Source organism: Mobula birostris, chromosome 29 (assembly GCF_030028105.1).
Source record: "Mobula birostris isolate sMobBir1 chromosome 29, sMobBir1.hap1, whole genome shotgun sequence".
In the NCBI taxonomy this organism is placed as follows: Eukaryota; Metazoa; Chordata; class Chondrichthyes; order Myliobatiformes; family Myliobatidae; genus Mobula; species Mobula birostris.
This window is the reverse complement of record NC_092398.1, coordinates 20202769-20219681: the sequence shown is the minus strand read 5'-3', so window position 1 is coordinate 20219681 and position 16913 is coordinate 20202769. Positions and strand designations below refer to the sequence as shown.

General features: G+C 40.6%; 1 protein-coding gene across 1 annotated transcript; it reads left to right on the top strand.

Annotated features, from left to right (window-relative positions):
* The first annotated feature begins 4844 nt into the window (after window positions 1-4844).
* Window positions 4845-5783, top strand: LOC140189915 (fMet-Leu-Phe receptor-like). Its single transcript, XM_072246260.1, has one exon. The coding sequence runs from the start codon at window positions 4845-4847 to the stop codon at window positions 5781-5783; it is 939 nt and encodes a 312-aa protein (XP_072102361.1).
* Window positions 5784-16913: the final 11130 nt, after the last annotated feature.

Genomic DNA, 16913 nt, shown 5'->3' with positions numbered 1-16913 from the left:
GAAGATATATAGGACCCTGGTAAGACACCCCTTGGAGGACTGTGCTCAGTTCTGGTGGCCTCACTACAGGAAGGATGTGGAAGACATAGAAATGGTGCAGAGGAGATTTACAAGGATGTTGCCTGGATTGGGGAGCATGCCTTATGACAGGTTGTGTGAACTGGGCCTTTTCTCCTTGGAGCGACGGAGGATGAGAGGTGATCTGATAGAGGTGTATAAGGTGATGAGAGGCATTGATCGCGTGGATAGTCAGGGCTGAAATAGTTGCCACAAGAGGACACAGGTTTAAGGTGCTTGGGAGTAGGTACAGAGGAGATATCAGGGGTAAGCTTTTTAGTCAGAGTGGTGAGTGCGTGGAATGGGCTGCCGGAAACAGTGGTGGAGGCGGATAGGACAGAGTCTTTTAGGGGACTTTTGGATAGGTACATAGAGCTTTCAAAAATAGAGGGCTGTAGGTAAGCCTAGTAATTTCTAAGATAGGGACATGTTCGGCACAACTTTCTGGGCCGAAGGACCTGTATCGTGCTGTAGGTTTTCTATGTTCTCTGTTCTATGTTCTAAACTAAAGAAGATGGTCCATTACATATATATTGCCCATAACTGTTTGAGCTCAATGTTGCGTACTCAATCCGATTTCTTTCAGTTCATTTACTCGAGGTAACGAAGAATTTTTCTGTCTGAAAATGGTCCATCCGAAATAAAAGTAAACACATACGCAACTTCCAAGAACAAACCGTCGAACTCTCTGCAGGGTAGTGTGATAATTAGTTAATTAAAACTTATCTACTCTTTCTCTGTGAGGCCAACATCTGCCTGACCATTTCCGGCAGTAGTATCTGCACTTCCAAAAGAGTTCATTTTCATCTGCTCTGTTTGTTGTCCGTTTCCATTTTCCATCGTCTTCTTAATTTTTCCTCGAAGCCCTCTGTACAGTCCTCAGAAAATGTCTACAACCCAGGCATCCTCACTACGCTCCCATCATGCCCACACACACCGAAATCTTTAGAAAGGTAAGGGGTAGCTATTTGGCCAAAATATGCCAACAAGGCATATCCCATGGGCTAATACAGCAACCCTAACTTCATCAAATGAATTACTGTAATTGCATGATGTAACTAACTGTGCTGTGCTTTCATTTAACTTCAGTCATGTTTACGTCTTCTGTGAACTGCTAGTATGGAAAGCTGAATCCAGTTTTTGTTGATGAAAATGTATCGATAGAAGTTTATCTGATGGTTTCATCATATTTTAATATCTGTTATTTTTCTTCCTCCTTCTGGACTAGGTACTGTTAATATAAGCGCATTTGAGGGTACATTGTGGTTTCTAAAATATTTCATTTCAGTAGATTTTCTTTGTAAATTTTCAAGACGAAGCCGAAGACGTTTGATCAAATTAATACCTTAATACGAGTATTGCGAAAGTGTTTTGCCTTTTGTTATATTATTACGGCTGAGCTATATTTGACAGAGATTCTTCAGCCATAGAACCATAGAACCATAGAACCATAGAAACTACAGCACAGAAACAGGCCTTTTGGCCCTTCTTGGCTGTGCCGAACCATTTTCCGCCTAGTCCCACTGACCTGCACACGGACCATACCCTTCCATACACCTCCCATCCATGTATCTGTCCAACTTATTCTTAAATGTTAAATAAGAACCCACATTTACCACCTCATCTGGCAGCTCATTCCATACTCCCACCACTCTCTGTGTGAAGAAGCCCCCCCCCAATATTCCCTTTTAACTTTCCCCCCCTCACCCTTAACCCATGTCCTCTTGTTTTTTTTTCTCCCCTTGCCTCAGTGGAAAAAGCCTGCTTGCATTCACGCTGTCTATATCAATCATAATTTTATATACCTCTACCAAATCTCCCCTCATTCTTCTACGCTCCAGGGCATGAAGTCCTAACCTATTCAACCTTTCTCTGTTACTGAATTTCTCAAGTCCTGGCAACATCCTTGTAAACCTTCCCTGCACTCTTTCAACCTTATTTATATCCTTCCTGTAATTTGGTGACCAAAACTAAACACAATACTCCAGATTCGGCCTCACCAATGCCTTATACAACCTCATCATAACATTCCAGTTCTTATACTCAATACTTAATAAAGGCCAATGTACCAAAAGCTCTCCTTACGACCCTATATACTTGTGACGCCACTTTTATGGAATTTTGTATCTGTATTCCCAGATCCCTCTGTTCTACTGCACTCCTCAGTGCCTTACCATTAACCCTGTATGTTCTACCTTGGTTTGTCCTTCCAACGTGCAATACCTCACACTTGTCTGTATTAAACTCCATCTGCCATTTTTCAGCCCATTTTTCCAGCTGGTCCAAGTCCCTCTGCAGGCTCTGAAAACTTTCCTCACTGTCTACTACACCTCCAATCTTTGTATCATCAGCAAATTTGCTGATCCAATTTACCACATTATCATCCAGATCATTGATATAGGTGACAAATAACAATGGACCCAGCACTGTTCCCTGTGACACACCACTAGTCACAGGCCTCCACTCAGAGAAGCAATTCTCTACCACCACTCTTTGGCTTCTTCCATTGAGCCAATGTCTAATCCAATTTACCACCTCTCCACTTACTAACCCATCCCTCCACGTCCTCATCCAGGTGATTTATAAAAATCACGAAGAGTAAGGGTGCCAGAACAGACCCTTGAGGCCCACCATTAGTCACCAACCTCCATTGAGAATACGACCCGTCTACAGCCATTCTTTCCTACTGTGGGCAAGCCAGTTCTGGATCCACAAAGCAATGTCCCCTTGAATCCCATTCATGCTTGCTTTCTCAATAAGCCTTGCATGGGGTACCTTAACAAATGCCTTGCTGAAATCGATAAACACCACATCTAATGCTCTTCCTTCATCAATGTATTTTAAACTTTGTTATAGTTTAAAATATTTTATCAATACAACTTGTATCTGAGTTTATACGCGTACGTGCTAAATTATTGCTTCCTGGTGAACGGTAAATTTGCATGGAAAGTCACTGTCATTTTCCTCTTGATGGAACATTCAAATTAATATATCTTTTGCTTACCCGAATCACATTTGTCCAGACTTGTTTATTTAAAGGAAAAGTCCTTTGCATCGTTATTCTCATGCAATTTCGAGTTAAGCTGTTGTTAGATTGTATTCACAACAATAGCTAACTCATTTCGAGCATGCAGTAAGAGGTTTGCATTCATTAATAAAACCGTAACCTTTCTCAGTTTTGCCAATATACTTGGTTGCTACTTTCTCTTGTTCACATCGACTAAACTTCCTCACACTGAACTGTCTGTTCATTCGTGACTACGTGGTTTGCGTCCCTTCCTGAACCGTTCCTCGGCTTCAGACGCAGCCACGCCCACTGCTTACCTCTCCTAGTCCAGGTTCAAATTTCAGCTCGCTTCGTTATTTTATGATAAACCTCGAGCAGCGAACCGTCTCAGCGTCCGGCGCTGCGTCATTTCGAACGCGATAGTCGCAAGGAATTGGAATCTGAGCCCATCAGTCGAGCTTTGGCCAGGACCACGGACTACACCGAATATTCTTAGCTGCACCTCGAGGTAAGTTAGGGTACAAGGTTAGGAGGAATGTGTCCCAGGTGCGAGTACCAGAATTGGTCATCCAAGGGGACTGAAAGCAGAGGGTGACTAGTTGACGCGAAGCGTTCTGATCTGGCGAGAAACTCAAGTGGGGCATCAAACTACCGGCGGTTTGCATGGAAAAAAGAAGAGTCTCCCTTATCCCCAGAGGCTGTTCCTACAGATTAGAGCACGGCGGGACTGAAAATTTGAACAAAACAAAGTAGTGGCAGTCCACAACTTGCCCCCGCAAATTCAATTCATATCATCCAATATTTTACCCTGGGGAAAGTCGCTGACTGCATTTCCTGTCTGTGCATCTCATAGTTTTATGAGCCTCCATCCTCAACCCCTTATACTCCAGAGAAAACCAGACTAATATTTCCAACTGCTTCTTTAAACTTAAACCCTCTAATCCAATACTGATCGTTGTGAACGTCTTCTGCCCCTTCTCGAAAGCTTCCCGACACCTCCTGTAAAGTGGTGTCCAGAACTGCATAGAATACTCCAAATGAAACCTCGTGTGACAAGACCTCCTGACCCAATATCCGAGGCGTTAAGTTAGGAAAGGCAAACGTGACATATGCCTTCTTTATCACGCTATATATTGTGTATGCACTATTATGGACCGAGGGACTTAGACCCCCAGATCCCTCTCTACGTCAGGGTTCGAAGGAAAATGCCATTAACTACACGCTTTCCCCTGACATTTATCCTCCCATGGTGCAGCACGTGACACTTTCACGGATTAAGTTCCATCTGGCATTTCTCTCCTAGTACATACCCTGCTCTAAGCGTTATATCCATCTTCACTGTCCACAACTCCAAAACATTTTGTACTGGCTGGAAACGTATCAATACTTCCTCCTGCCATTCGGCCCAAATCGTTATGGGAAGGGTTGTGAGGAAGGATTGCCGCACTGTGGAAGGAGCCGTGAGATGGGAGCGTCGTGCTGGGGATGGGGAGGGGGTGGTGATGGGTGTTGAGGAGGGATCGCAGTACTGGCAGGAGTCGATGAGGAGGGAGAGCTGCGTTTTGGGAGAGGCGGTAAAGAGAGAAATGGCACTGTTGGAGGAGCGCTAAGGAGGGTGATCAGTCAGTGGTAGGGACAAGAAGTTGGTTCTGTGGTACTGCCGAATCTATTGCTTTCTTACTCATCCACACACACTCTCTCAATCTGTCCACCTTTCCTACTCGCGCACACTCCCTATCCCCAAAATCCCTAACCCTCTCAGCCTCACCATTGGACGAATATGTTGATCCTGGAGGATTCGGTTAACCTTACCGCTGGTTCGAACTACACATCGAAACACCCCGATCTCCCATTGGTCTCCAAATGGACCACGATCCCCTACACCATCACCTTCCTACTCGGCGTTCCCGGGAACAGCGCTGCCATTTGGGTGACAGGCTTTAAGATGGATAGGAGCATCTACACAACATGTTTCCTGTACCTGGCTGTGGCAGACCTAATCTGCTGCCTGATCATCCCCTTCTGGATGGTCGTATTCGCCCTTCCAGACATGGGGCTTAGTAATTACAGATGGGACATTTCGCTGGAGAGTGCTATCGCCTTCAACGGGTCCGTCCGCGTCTTCATATTGACGCTGATCAGCATCCTCCGTTGCATAGCCGTCACTCGGCCGATTTGGTTCTATCAGCACATGAGACTGCGTTGGGTATATGCGGCCTTCTTCGGGGTCAGCGGCCTCTCCATCCTTTTCTGCATTACCGTCCTGTTGAACGGGAAGATTGCACTGTATATTGGGCCCAGGACCTGGGATATGAAGAGGGTCACTTGGGCTATCATTATTTTCGTCCTCCCCGTCGTGATCATGACCATCTGCTGTGCCCTGATCGGCCTGCAGCTGCACCGGGACAAGTTCACTCAGTCCAGAAATCCCATCCGCCTCACCATGACTGTTGTCGCCGCATTCATAGCGTCCTGGCTCCCGTTCCACAGTTCCAGTTTCGCCTCGTTCTTTTTCGATTGTGACGTTCGGAGTTCGGATGCCGTAACCATCCCCTTGGCCTTCTTCAACAGCGCACTCAACCCTTTTCTCTACGTCTTCACCGGCAGCGACTTCCGCCAGGTCTTCAGACGTTCTCTTGCCTCCTCGCTCCGTCTGGCCTTCTCCGAGGAAGCGCCTGAATTCCGGACCGACACTCCCAATCCAACAATCCGGTTGTAACGAGTGCCTGGTCGAACTCATGGTGGAGCATCATTAAAACTGCATTCCCTAGGTGTTGTAGGTGGACTTCCGGCAGCAAGAGGATTCCACGGTGGATCCCTCTCTACGTGTTTTGACATACCGCTTATTTTGACAAATAATCATGCAGCATCCTGGTGAACCTCGTCTGCACTCTCTCTAACGCCTCCACATCCATTCAGTAATGTGCTGTGCAGAGTACACAAATTTGTGCAAGTGCAGCTTCACCAATGTTTTGCACTTCTGCAACACAAATTACGAAGTTTGCAATGTCCCAACCAATGAAGACAAGCATGGCAAATACCCTCTTCGCGACACAGCTATTCTATGGAAGCATTCAGAGCTATAGACCTGGAACACAAGATCCTTTCATCTATCGGTGCTCTTAAGGGCTCTGCTTTTGATCTTGCTTTTGACTAAGATGAATCATCCACTGCGCCGTCCCGACACACGCTCATGAATTCAAATGCAGAATGAAACTCAATCAGCATGGTCGCATCTGACACTCTCAAGATGAGCCACAGGGAGAATCTCCCTCGACACCACCCAATTACATAATCCAAGGGCATCTCAAAAATAAGAGGAAAGGTTTCTCGTCTTCTACCGTGTTGGATAAGCGTTATCTCCAGATTCCTCAAATTGCTCTACCTCCAGGTTTGAACCCACAGATTGGGAGACCCTCCTTCGGCAGACTTGATTTTGATCCACATAATGCTTCGACCAACTCTCCGGACGCTATACTCCAGCACCCGCCGCTACCTATGTAAAAATCTACCCCGCACGCAAATTTGTAATTTCTGCCTCTCAATATCAAAGTCTGTCCACCAGTATTTTATATTTCTGACTCGCCGGTTGGCAGTCCCTGGAGTAGGACGCGTGTGGCGCTTCTCCTAACTTTGATAATCTACTTCGCACTGCTAGAACCGTTTGAAGTTTGCAGATTAATTCCATTACCTGAAGGTCTTACGATTTAATTACGATGGCAGGGATTTTTACAAAATGCTGGAAAAACCGTTGCTGAAACAGACCCAACAGAGCATTCAGCGGAAGTGCTTACTTCAAAACGACTGCTCTCTTTAATGGAAGATATGAATACTAAGATTGATAGCCTGGTGAAGGCTAATGAAACGTTTAAAAAAATATATATATTTCCGTCGTCCAGGAAAATTGCGGCAATTTGGAATTCCAATTGAAGGCGCTCAAAAGCACTACTAACAGAATTAAAAGAGAGCAGGCGGGTAATGAATCAAGTAATTAAAGAACAAGAATTAAAGATATCGGCTCTGGAAAAGAAAATTAATGATGCTACTTCGGAAATATCGAGAATTAAGAAGAAAACGGTTGATGTTAAAAGTAGAAGCCGCATGATGATTTTACGCATACTGGGTTTGCCTGAAAATATGGAATCCAGTGGGCCATTAAAATATTTTACAGATATGTTACATTCACTTTTTAGTGAGATCATTGAAACCCCTCCGATGATAGAATAAGTCCATCGTTGTCTCGACCTGAAGTCTTCACTTGAGATGAAACCTCGCCAGGTGAGACTTTGCCTGCACTATTTTATAACTAAAGAAGGGATTCTCCGAGATGCAAGGAAGGGAGGGAAGCTGATCTTTAATGGGAAGATTATATAATTGAAGATATTCCTACAGAGTTTTATGCTGAAAGAGTTAAATATCGGGAAGCGATGGCTGAGCTTTACAAGAATAATTGTCGCTCTTCTTTGCACTTCCCGGCTCGTCTGAGAATCTCTCCACGTAATGATCGCCCGAAATGGATTGGCTCCCGGAAGAGGGTTGGAGATTCATAAAGGAATTCAAATCCGTCTCGCAAACAATTTGTACGGTTAATCCTTAGCTGGGAGTCGTTGAAATGGGAAAATATTTAATATTTAACATTGTTTTGGATTTAATATACACATACTTACTTACTTTATATTGACTTGTAAGTGGACAGCAGTAGTCATAACACATTAATTGGTTGGATTTATCCTTTATTGAATATATGACTAACTTATTTAAAATGACTTTAAGATGGCCGATGTTAGTTAGGTTCTAACCTATATTAGACATACTATCAAAATATTCGATATTGCTCACTTCCTCATTTTTTTTTTTTTGGCTTTGTCCTTAGTTATTGGTGTTAATACATAACCGTTTGAGAAGAGCCTGCCAATCGGACTCAGGGGAAAAGGGATAGTAGTTTAGCATGCTGTCCGCCTATTGGACTGTTCTCAGGCTTTGGGGGTAGGGGGTGGGGTTACTCGATGAGGTGTTTTCCGACTGGGTAAACCTGAGATATTTTTCTGTCAATCATGTTGCATTTTTTGTTATCTTTGATCGAGTTCATGTTTTGTATTTCCTGGTAGATTTGATTTGTGTTTCTGCAATAACTTACTTTACAAAATCTTATATTAAAGTTTAAATATGGATGTCAATAAAATTAATGTAATATCCTGGAATTTGAACGGTATGAACCAACCTATTAAACGGGAAAAGATCTTTAAGAAATTAAAAACACTTCAGGCTGATATTATATTTGCGCAGGAGACCCATATTCGTAGGGAAGATGAAAATCGATTTTTTTTTAAAATTTGGAGAGGTTATCAATTTCATTCCATATCAGTAACTAAAATTACAGGGCTATCTATTTTTATTAAATCCAAAAGCCCTTTCATACATTTAAATACTGTTACCCATTCAATTGGAAGATATTTAATTGTTTCTGGTCTGTTATGTGATCAAAAGTTGGCTCCAGGGTCTATTTATGCACCTAATACAGATAGTCCGAATTTTTTAAGAAACTATTTTCTGCGTTGCCAAACTTAAATGAACACAAGTTGATTATGGACGGGGACATCAATTGTTGTTTAAATCCTTCGATTGATAGGTCATCAACCAATCCACTGCTTCCTAATAAGGCTGCGACATGCATTAACTCTATTTTATTGGAATACGGTTGGTTTGATATCTGGAGATTTCTATATCCTATAGATGGGGAGTTTTTCTTTCTTTTGACATGTATATCATAAGTACTCAAGAATTGATTTTGTTTGCTGGACGCGGAATTGGTTGCCTTGTTGTTGGTTGCAAGTATGATGTCATTACATTGTTGGAACACGCATCTATAAAATTAATATTTAGATTTCCTGATAACATTTTAAATTCTTCTCAGTGGAGATGTAATACTACATTATTACAGGACTTAGATATTGTAAATTTTTTTAAAGAACAAATTTCTTTATTTTTTGAATTAATTACTACCGAAGGAATGTCAAGTTTGGTTATTTCGGATACGATGAAATCTTTTCTCAGGGGAAAAATAATTTCATATTCAGTAAGTTTAAGAAGGAAAACCAAAGCGGAACTTTAGTGATTACTAACAGGATTAAAGAAACTGATAAAGTTTATTCAGTAACACCGAATGAAGATTTTTATAAGGGAAGGGTGGAACTTCAAACTCAGCATAATTTGCTTTTGACCAATCCCACTGAGCAGCAACTTCTCAAATTTAAAAGTCAATTTTGCATACATGGGGATAAGTCAATTCTTAGTTGGTTAATTAGAAGCAGAGATGGCGAGAAGACAGATTTTGAAAATACGATGAGCTGATAGAATTGAAACGTCAGATGGTCAGGAAATTAATAAGGTATTTCTGGATTTCTACTCTAACCTTTAGAAGTCTGACTTTTCAGACAATATTAATTCTATGAATAGATTTTTGCAAAAGCTGAATATGCCTAAAATTTCTACTCAAGATATGAATAGAGAAGATGCGCCCATTAAACAAGAGGAAATAACAAGGGCTATATCCTCTCTTCAGTCAGATAAGGCTCCGGGACCAGATGGATATACAGTGGAATTTTTAAAGACCTTTACTGAGATACTTACACCTCATTTATGTCAAGTTTTCACTGATTCTATACCCTCTGGGACTCTCCCGAAAACTTTTCATGAGGCATTAATTTCACTAATTCCTAAAAAAGAAAAATATTTATCTGAATGTGCCTCTTACAGACCAATTTCTTTACTAAATGTGGATTCTAAAATTCTTTCTAAAATTTTGGCTAATAGGAACGAGAATATTTTACCTAACGTTATCTCTAACGATCAAACTGGATTTATTGAGAATAGGTATTCACACTTTAATATTGGGAAACTATTGAACGTTATTATTTCCTCTCCATCCAAAGAACCTGAACGTGCCGTTTCCTTGAAGCAGAGAAAGCCTTCGATGGGTTGGAGTGTATTCATTTATTTGAAATTTTAGAAAGATTTAGTTTTGGTCCGGGTTTCATTTCCTGGATCAAATTGATCTATCAAGCTCCTATGGCTGCGGTTATAACTAACAATCAAAAATCTCCTTAATTTAGACGATACAGAGATGCCCGGCAGGGCTGTCCTCTTAGTCCTTTGTTATTTAACTTGGCTGTAGAACCTCTTGCTATTGCTCTTCGTAATTCCAATACAATTCAGGGTATGAAGAGAGGGATCAAATGCATAAGGTATCGTTGTATGCAGACGACTTGTTAGTCTACATTTCAGTTCTTAAGAAATCCATTCCTTCGGTGTTATCCATATTCTCCGAAAATAGAAGTTCTTCTGATATAAGTTAAATTTATACAAAAGTGAGTTCTTTCCCATTAATAATTACGTGGATCAGTATGAGCAATTACCTTTTAGTATTGCTAAAAATCAATTTACTTATCTTGGTATTAAAGTTACTATGAAGTTTAAAGATCTGTATAAATATAATTTTCTCCCATTAGTTGATTATACCCAACAAATACTTTCTAAATGGCCTCCTGTGACGCTATCATTAATTGTTTGAATAAATACTATTAAAATGATAGTTCTACCGAAATTCTTATATATATTTCAGGCAGTTCCTTCATTTGTTCCTAAGCGGTTTTTTGACAGAATAGACTCTAAAATTTTATTCTATATTTGGAACAATAAAAATCCTAGATTGAGTAAATCTTTATTGCAGAAATTAAAAACAGGACGATGGTTTGGCTTTGCCAAATCTTAGACTCATATTTGACTGTCCTTTATGCGTGGATTTGGAGAAAAACTCGGTGAAGGGCTATTCCTTGGCCTCTTTACTGGGAGCTCCTCTTCCTTTTCTGCACCCTAAGAATGGTAGATAAGACCTTAATCCTATCATTAAACATACATTAAGAATTTGGTTTCAGTTTCGCAGATTTTTTTGAATTAAATAACTTTGCCCTTTCTAGTAAAATATATCGCAACTATTTTTAAAACCATCAAATTTCGATCAGGCTTTTCTCATTTGGAAAATCAAAAGAATAATAACTTTTTTGAATTATTTATAGGTGATTGTTTAATGTCTTACTCAGCTAGTGGATAAATTTGATTTATGCAAATTTACAAATTAGGAATTTTTACGAATTTTTCTTCCAAATTATCCCTTCGCTTATCTATCGAATATAACAGATACCCTCTTCCAGACTAAACAACTCCAAAAAGGATGAATAGCTACAATTTATAAATGATTATTGAATTTACGAATGATATCTAACCATAAAATTAAAGCGGCCTAGGAATTGGAATTTCAAGTGTTACTTTCAGATAATCAATAGAGTAATTTTTTTTTTATCTGGTCAATACTTTATCTATTTGTGCCGGTCATTCGTTGATACAGTTCAGGGTAGTGCATTGGGCACATCTGTCAAAGGATAAATTAGTCCGTACTTTTCCCAATATTAATCGGATTTGTGATAGATGTAATACTCAGACGGCCACTTTAACTCGGATGTTTTGGTCTTGCATAAAGTTGGAGAACTTTTCGACAGGTGTTTTTAAAACCTTATGAAAAGTGCTTGATCTGGATTTACAACCAAACTTATTTACAGCTATTTTTGTGATTATTCCATTGGAAGCAGGATACACTCTTGCTTCCACTCAGTGGATCATAACCTTTTCAACCTTATTGGCTAGGAAAGCCATTTTACTTAAATGGAAGGACACTAACCCTCCTACCGCTTTTTATTGGCTTTTCTCTATCATGTCCTGTTTAATTCTACAGAAAATAAGAAGTCGGATATTAGATGCATTCTTTAAATTTGAAGAAATCTTGCGACCTTTTATTCAATATTTTCATATGATCTGCTTTTTGTACTGATTCTCTTCCAGATACTCTTTCTGAACCTTGGATTTGATCAGAGAGCCTCTCTTCTCCTGGTTTTTCTCACAAGATGTACTGCCCAGTCCTTTTATTTCAGTTTAGAAGAGTGCTTTTTTTTCCCTTTTATATAAAAACTTCTAATAGTCCTTCCTTTCTTCATAAATTGAAAAGAGGAGAATGAATTACATTCTTTTATCTCTGTAGTATACATTCTATATCAAATTTATACATTTTAGATCAACACTATATAGGATTCTTATATTGTTTATTTTACCTTCTGTATGTACTGTTATTAACATATATACCAGATATATTCTCTTCCTGTTTGTATGCACACTTTTTTTTTAAAAAATCAGTAAAATGATTGAAAAAAGAAAATAAAGAAAGGTATTCCGATCTTCGATTAAAGGACGATTACCCGATCTCTACATTCTATGTTTTGTAAACTTCTCTCAGGTTTCCGATCAGCCTCCGAAGTTCCAGGGAAAACAACATCAACCTGTGAACCTCTCAGGGCATGCATAGGTGCATTGATTGGACTCAGGTATTTTAGATGTTACAGACTTCCATGACTGAAGGTGACGGGATCTGCAAGTGTTGCACTTTCACGTTCCCGGTGCTCTAGGTGGGATATAGATAGAAAGAAAGTTGGTGAGGGAGGAGTATGGGAAGGGGAAAGTTGCATTTAAGGACGTGGCGCCACTATGCCGCGATAATATTAGTGAGGATCGTCCAGTGATCGTCTGAGTGAGGCTGACATAACCGCCTTCTTGAAATTGTGCTATGAGTTACGCTAGTCAACGGGAACTAGAGGAACACAGTGCCATGGTGATTGCAGAATGCTGCATAAAGGATAGGATTGCTAGCGTCGGTAACTTTAACTTTACAGTCTGGGATTGCTACAGGTTTAAATGAGGTAGAGAATGTTAAGTGTGTTCATGAAGGTGTCCTGCTGTAACATGCAGAAGACCTGACCAGGAAGAGGGAAAGCATAATCCGCACTTGGGAAATGGGGCAGGAAAAGTGATTGAGATGAGACTGACGGCTAAAGAACGAATCTCATTGTTCACGATACACAAAAAATATTGCAGTCTCACACAGTTCTAAATAGTGACAGGGGCAGAATGTGCCCCATACATCACTCTGCACCAGAAAGGCACTAAATTTACTTTCGCAATTTACACTCTTACAAGTTACCAAAGTCTGACAGGCTTAATTTTCGTTGGTTTATTATTAACATGTACCGAACTGTAGCGAAACGATTGTCTTGCAGAATGTTCATACAGATCAAGTCATTGCATACTACATCGAGGTAAACTAAGATAAAACAACAACATAGCAGAATAAAATATAATAGCTACATTCAAGGTATCATGAATGTGAGCGAAAACGTGGAACCTCTCTCTGATTTACAATGGGAGTTATCAAGAGAGTGCAAGATGATAAGGAGGCACAGGATAACACTACGCTCTCTTCGAACCAGTGCCAGGATGCTACGAAATGAAGAACACAACCACACACTGTATTAACGATTGGCAGGTAGAGAATGCAACCCACACTCTCACATTGTACCACATTCTCTCTGGCCTGTTGATTAGCAGGATTATTATTGTCACAGGTACCGAGATACAGTGAAAAGCTTGTCTTTCATACTGGTCATACAAGTCAGATCATGATACAGTGGATTGAAGTAGACCTCGTTAAGATAATAACAGAATGCAGAATAATGTGTCAAATGTACGGAGAAAGTGCACTGCAGGTAAGCAAATAAGTGCCAGATCGTAACGTGGTACCCAATAAAAGCACGCTTTTACTGCACAGGGACAGTTTGAAACCAACATTTGTCGCAGTCTGTATAAGCCCGATAGCTGCCGAATGAACCCCACACTGATACAGTGTACTATAGCCTGGTGTTACATCAGAATGGACCGCACACTCTCACAGTGTACTCGAGATGGGCAATAAAGAATAATTCCCACACTCTGACTCCACACTTTTCCCATTACTGCCGCTGACAATCTCCCTTTTCATGACGCTCTCTGGGCAGTATTTGACTTTTCCACCTTTTTAAAGTTTTTTTTTTAAACTGTCTAGCCCATTCATTTTGCTGATTTTGCTCCCTATCGGTCCATGGCTTTTCTGGATAACTATAAAACATAGATATTACTTTTAGAATTTTGACAGCGAGGCAAAGGAAAGAAAAATAGACCTACAAACGATTCAAAACAAGCATTAGTGTGTGCGTGTGTGTGCGTGTGTGTGTGTGTTTATCGCATAAAATTACAGGAAACAACCTTATTTCCATTCAGCGCACGGTGCTCCCGCTGCAAACTTCAGGTTTATTATCACCAGGAAATGTCATGATATATATAGTATTTGTTGCAGCATTAAAATAAAATGCATAATAGTAGAAAAATGCGTGAAATATAGTATGAAATAGAGTACATCTGAATTTAGCTTCTGCTTCTCAGATTACAAGATTAATTCGATCATATTATTATCACAATCCCCTCTGGGTTCATTGCGTAACATCCAATCCAGAACAGCTGATTCGCTGGTTAGATCTACCAGGCGCTGCTCTAAAATGCCATCTCGTAGCTACTCTCGAAATTTCCCCTCCTGGAATCCAGCAGCAACATTATTATCCCAATCTATTGAATATTGACATCCTGCATGATTGTTGTAACATTGACCTTGTAGCATGCATTTCCTATCTCGCCTTGTAATTTATATACCACAACTTACTACCGTGAGGTGGTCTGTATACAACTCACATCAGGATGCTATTACACTGGCAGTTCCTAAATTCTCGTCACAGTGTTTCAATACCTTTCTACCCATATGGGACCATTTTCTAATGATTTGCTACCAACAGAGGAATACTGGCCCCTCTGACTTCATTCCTGTCGTTTTGAAACAATGTGTATATTTGGACATTAAACTCCCAGCAACAATATTCTTTCAGCAAATAATCGGCGTTGGGTACAATGTCATTCCTGCCAATCCATAACCATGCTACAAGTTCATCTCCCTTGTATTGTACAGAATTAAATATAACATCCTCACTGCCCTTTTCATTCTTGTCGATTTTGTCCTCATTTTACTTTGCAACTTATCCTGTTTACTGCAATTTTGCACTATCAGCAACCTCACCTCCCTGCATATTGCCTATGCCTGTAAACCAGCTACCTCATCTTCAGCAATATCATCCACCTTTCCGACCATATTTCTTACATTGAAATATAGGCACCTCAGGACACAAGTCTCTCCATACTCAACTTTTTGATCCTAATTTTGACTGAGGTCTTACCAGCACCTGCCTCTGCAACCTCTCCAGTAAGAGTTCTGGAACTTCGTTTTCCATCGCTCTTCAGACCTAGTTTAAATCGCACCATGCACCTTCATGAGACGAACACCAACGCATATTAGGTTCTTATCAAGCATCAGAGGAAACCAATTTTTACAAGAGAAGTTAGCTTTGCACGCTAACGAGGAGAACACTTGAGAGCATCAATGCAGCAACGTAGGACAACGTGAAGAACAATAGCTGATCGAAGAATAAAATGCTGCAGATATAGTGAAAGGACTGTGCACGTAGAGAATAAAGTTCAAGGCCACATTGAGAAAAACTGTGAGGATGGGAGTACATCTCATCGGAAAACAGGCCAGTTCAATAATCTGATAACAGTCTGAACTGCTTCGGTTATAAGCCAATTACAGTCGTTCGATGTTATCTGTGAGGTTCGAGGAACCGTATGTCATGATCAGTCTCCAGAAACATTTCCTGATGATTCATGTCACAACCACCCCAGCAGGCTGTAGTGATTAAGACACTTTTCCTTATTTTTCAAAGGACTTAGGATAATAGTGCTGATGTTGCAGCAGCTGGGTACTGGAGCAAGATGCAGGGAAGGATTAACACATCTGCAAATACCCCACCTGATAATATGCACAGCATCTAAGGATATGACCAGAGAAATTCCATTTCTTCTCTCTTCAAATTCATCGGCAACAAGTCCACTTCACTGCGATGCAGCATGACTTTGTTTTGTCGCCCGTTAAAAAAACAATTGGCGATTGTTGTGGACTCGAATTGGCAATGACATTATCTCTTCATTACTTTAGGGAGTTTATTCCGGAATTACTGTATAGATCAGGATTACTTGAGTTCATCTGCACCGTCTCGTATTTCAGATGGTGTTGGATCTTGTGAAGCACTCAGATTAATCTCTTAAGAACACTGCCCCTTATACGCATCCTAATAAAGTCCATGAAGGTGGTGACGTATTCATCTAGATTGGCGGCTGTGACCTGAAAAATTAATATGTAGATTCAATGATTTGTAGGGAACGATCGTGTAAAAGCTTTTCTATTTCTTCAGATCAGTGCTGTCCGACCTATTGTGTCGGATCATCTTTTGTACAAAGGGTAAAATTCATTTTACCGTTCGTACAATGGCAGGAAGTGCACATTGAGGGCGTGACTGATCGAAAGTATTTGACGATCTGCAGAATGCATGGTCGAACGTTATTTGAAAACCGAGTAGAGCGGGGAGTGATGAGTCCTGTGATGTTTCCATCATTGGGAAACTTCCGCACAAGCAGGCACACTTAGTGCTTAGTGGGTCTGCATTTAACACTCAGTCGCGTTGGGATATTTCGCAGTATCTGACGTACATCTGGAAGCCACTGCCACGGAAACTGAGGTGGCGAAATCTGTCGGGTCTTAAAAGGGGAGATAAGTGAATTTTCCAGAGATGACGGAGCTGAGACCTGTGAAGATGTGGAACAGATCGGAAGACCTGATGTGGTCATTCCGAGCACCGTGGAAGAAATGTGAGAGCGATTAAGCTCTTGCTGCTCTACCTATTTATGTTTTAATGATCTGCTTTATATTTCAGTTCTCCGATCCATTGGTACTTAAGAGATTTATGTGGTGAAATATTTTATTGTTGGAAGGTAC

What these genes read in the sequence shown, in the direction of transcription:
- LOC140189915 (XM_072246260.1), top strand. Translation starts at nt 4,845, where the DNA reads ATGTTGATCCTGGAGGATTCGGTTAACCTTACCGCTGGTTCGAACTAC.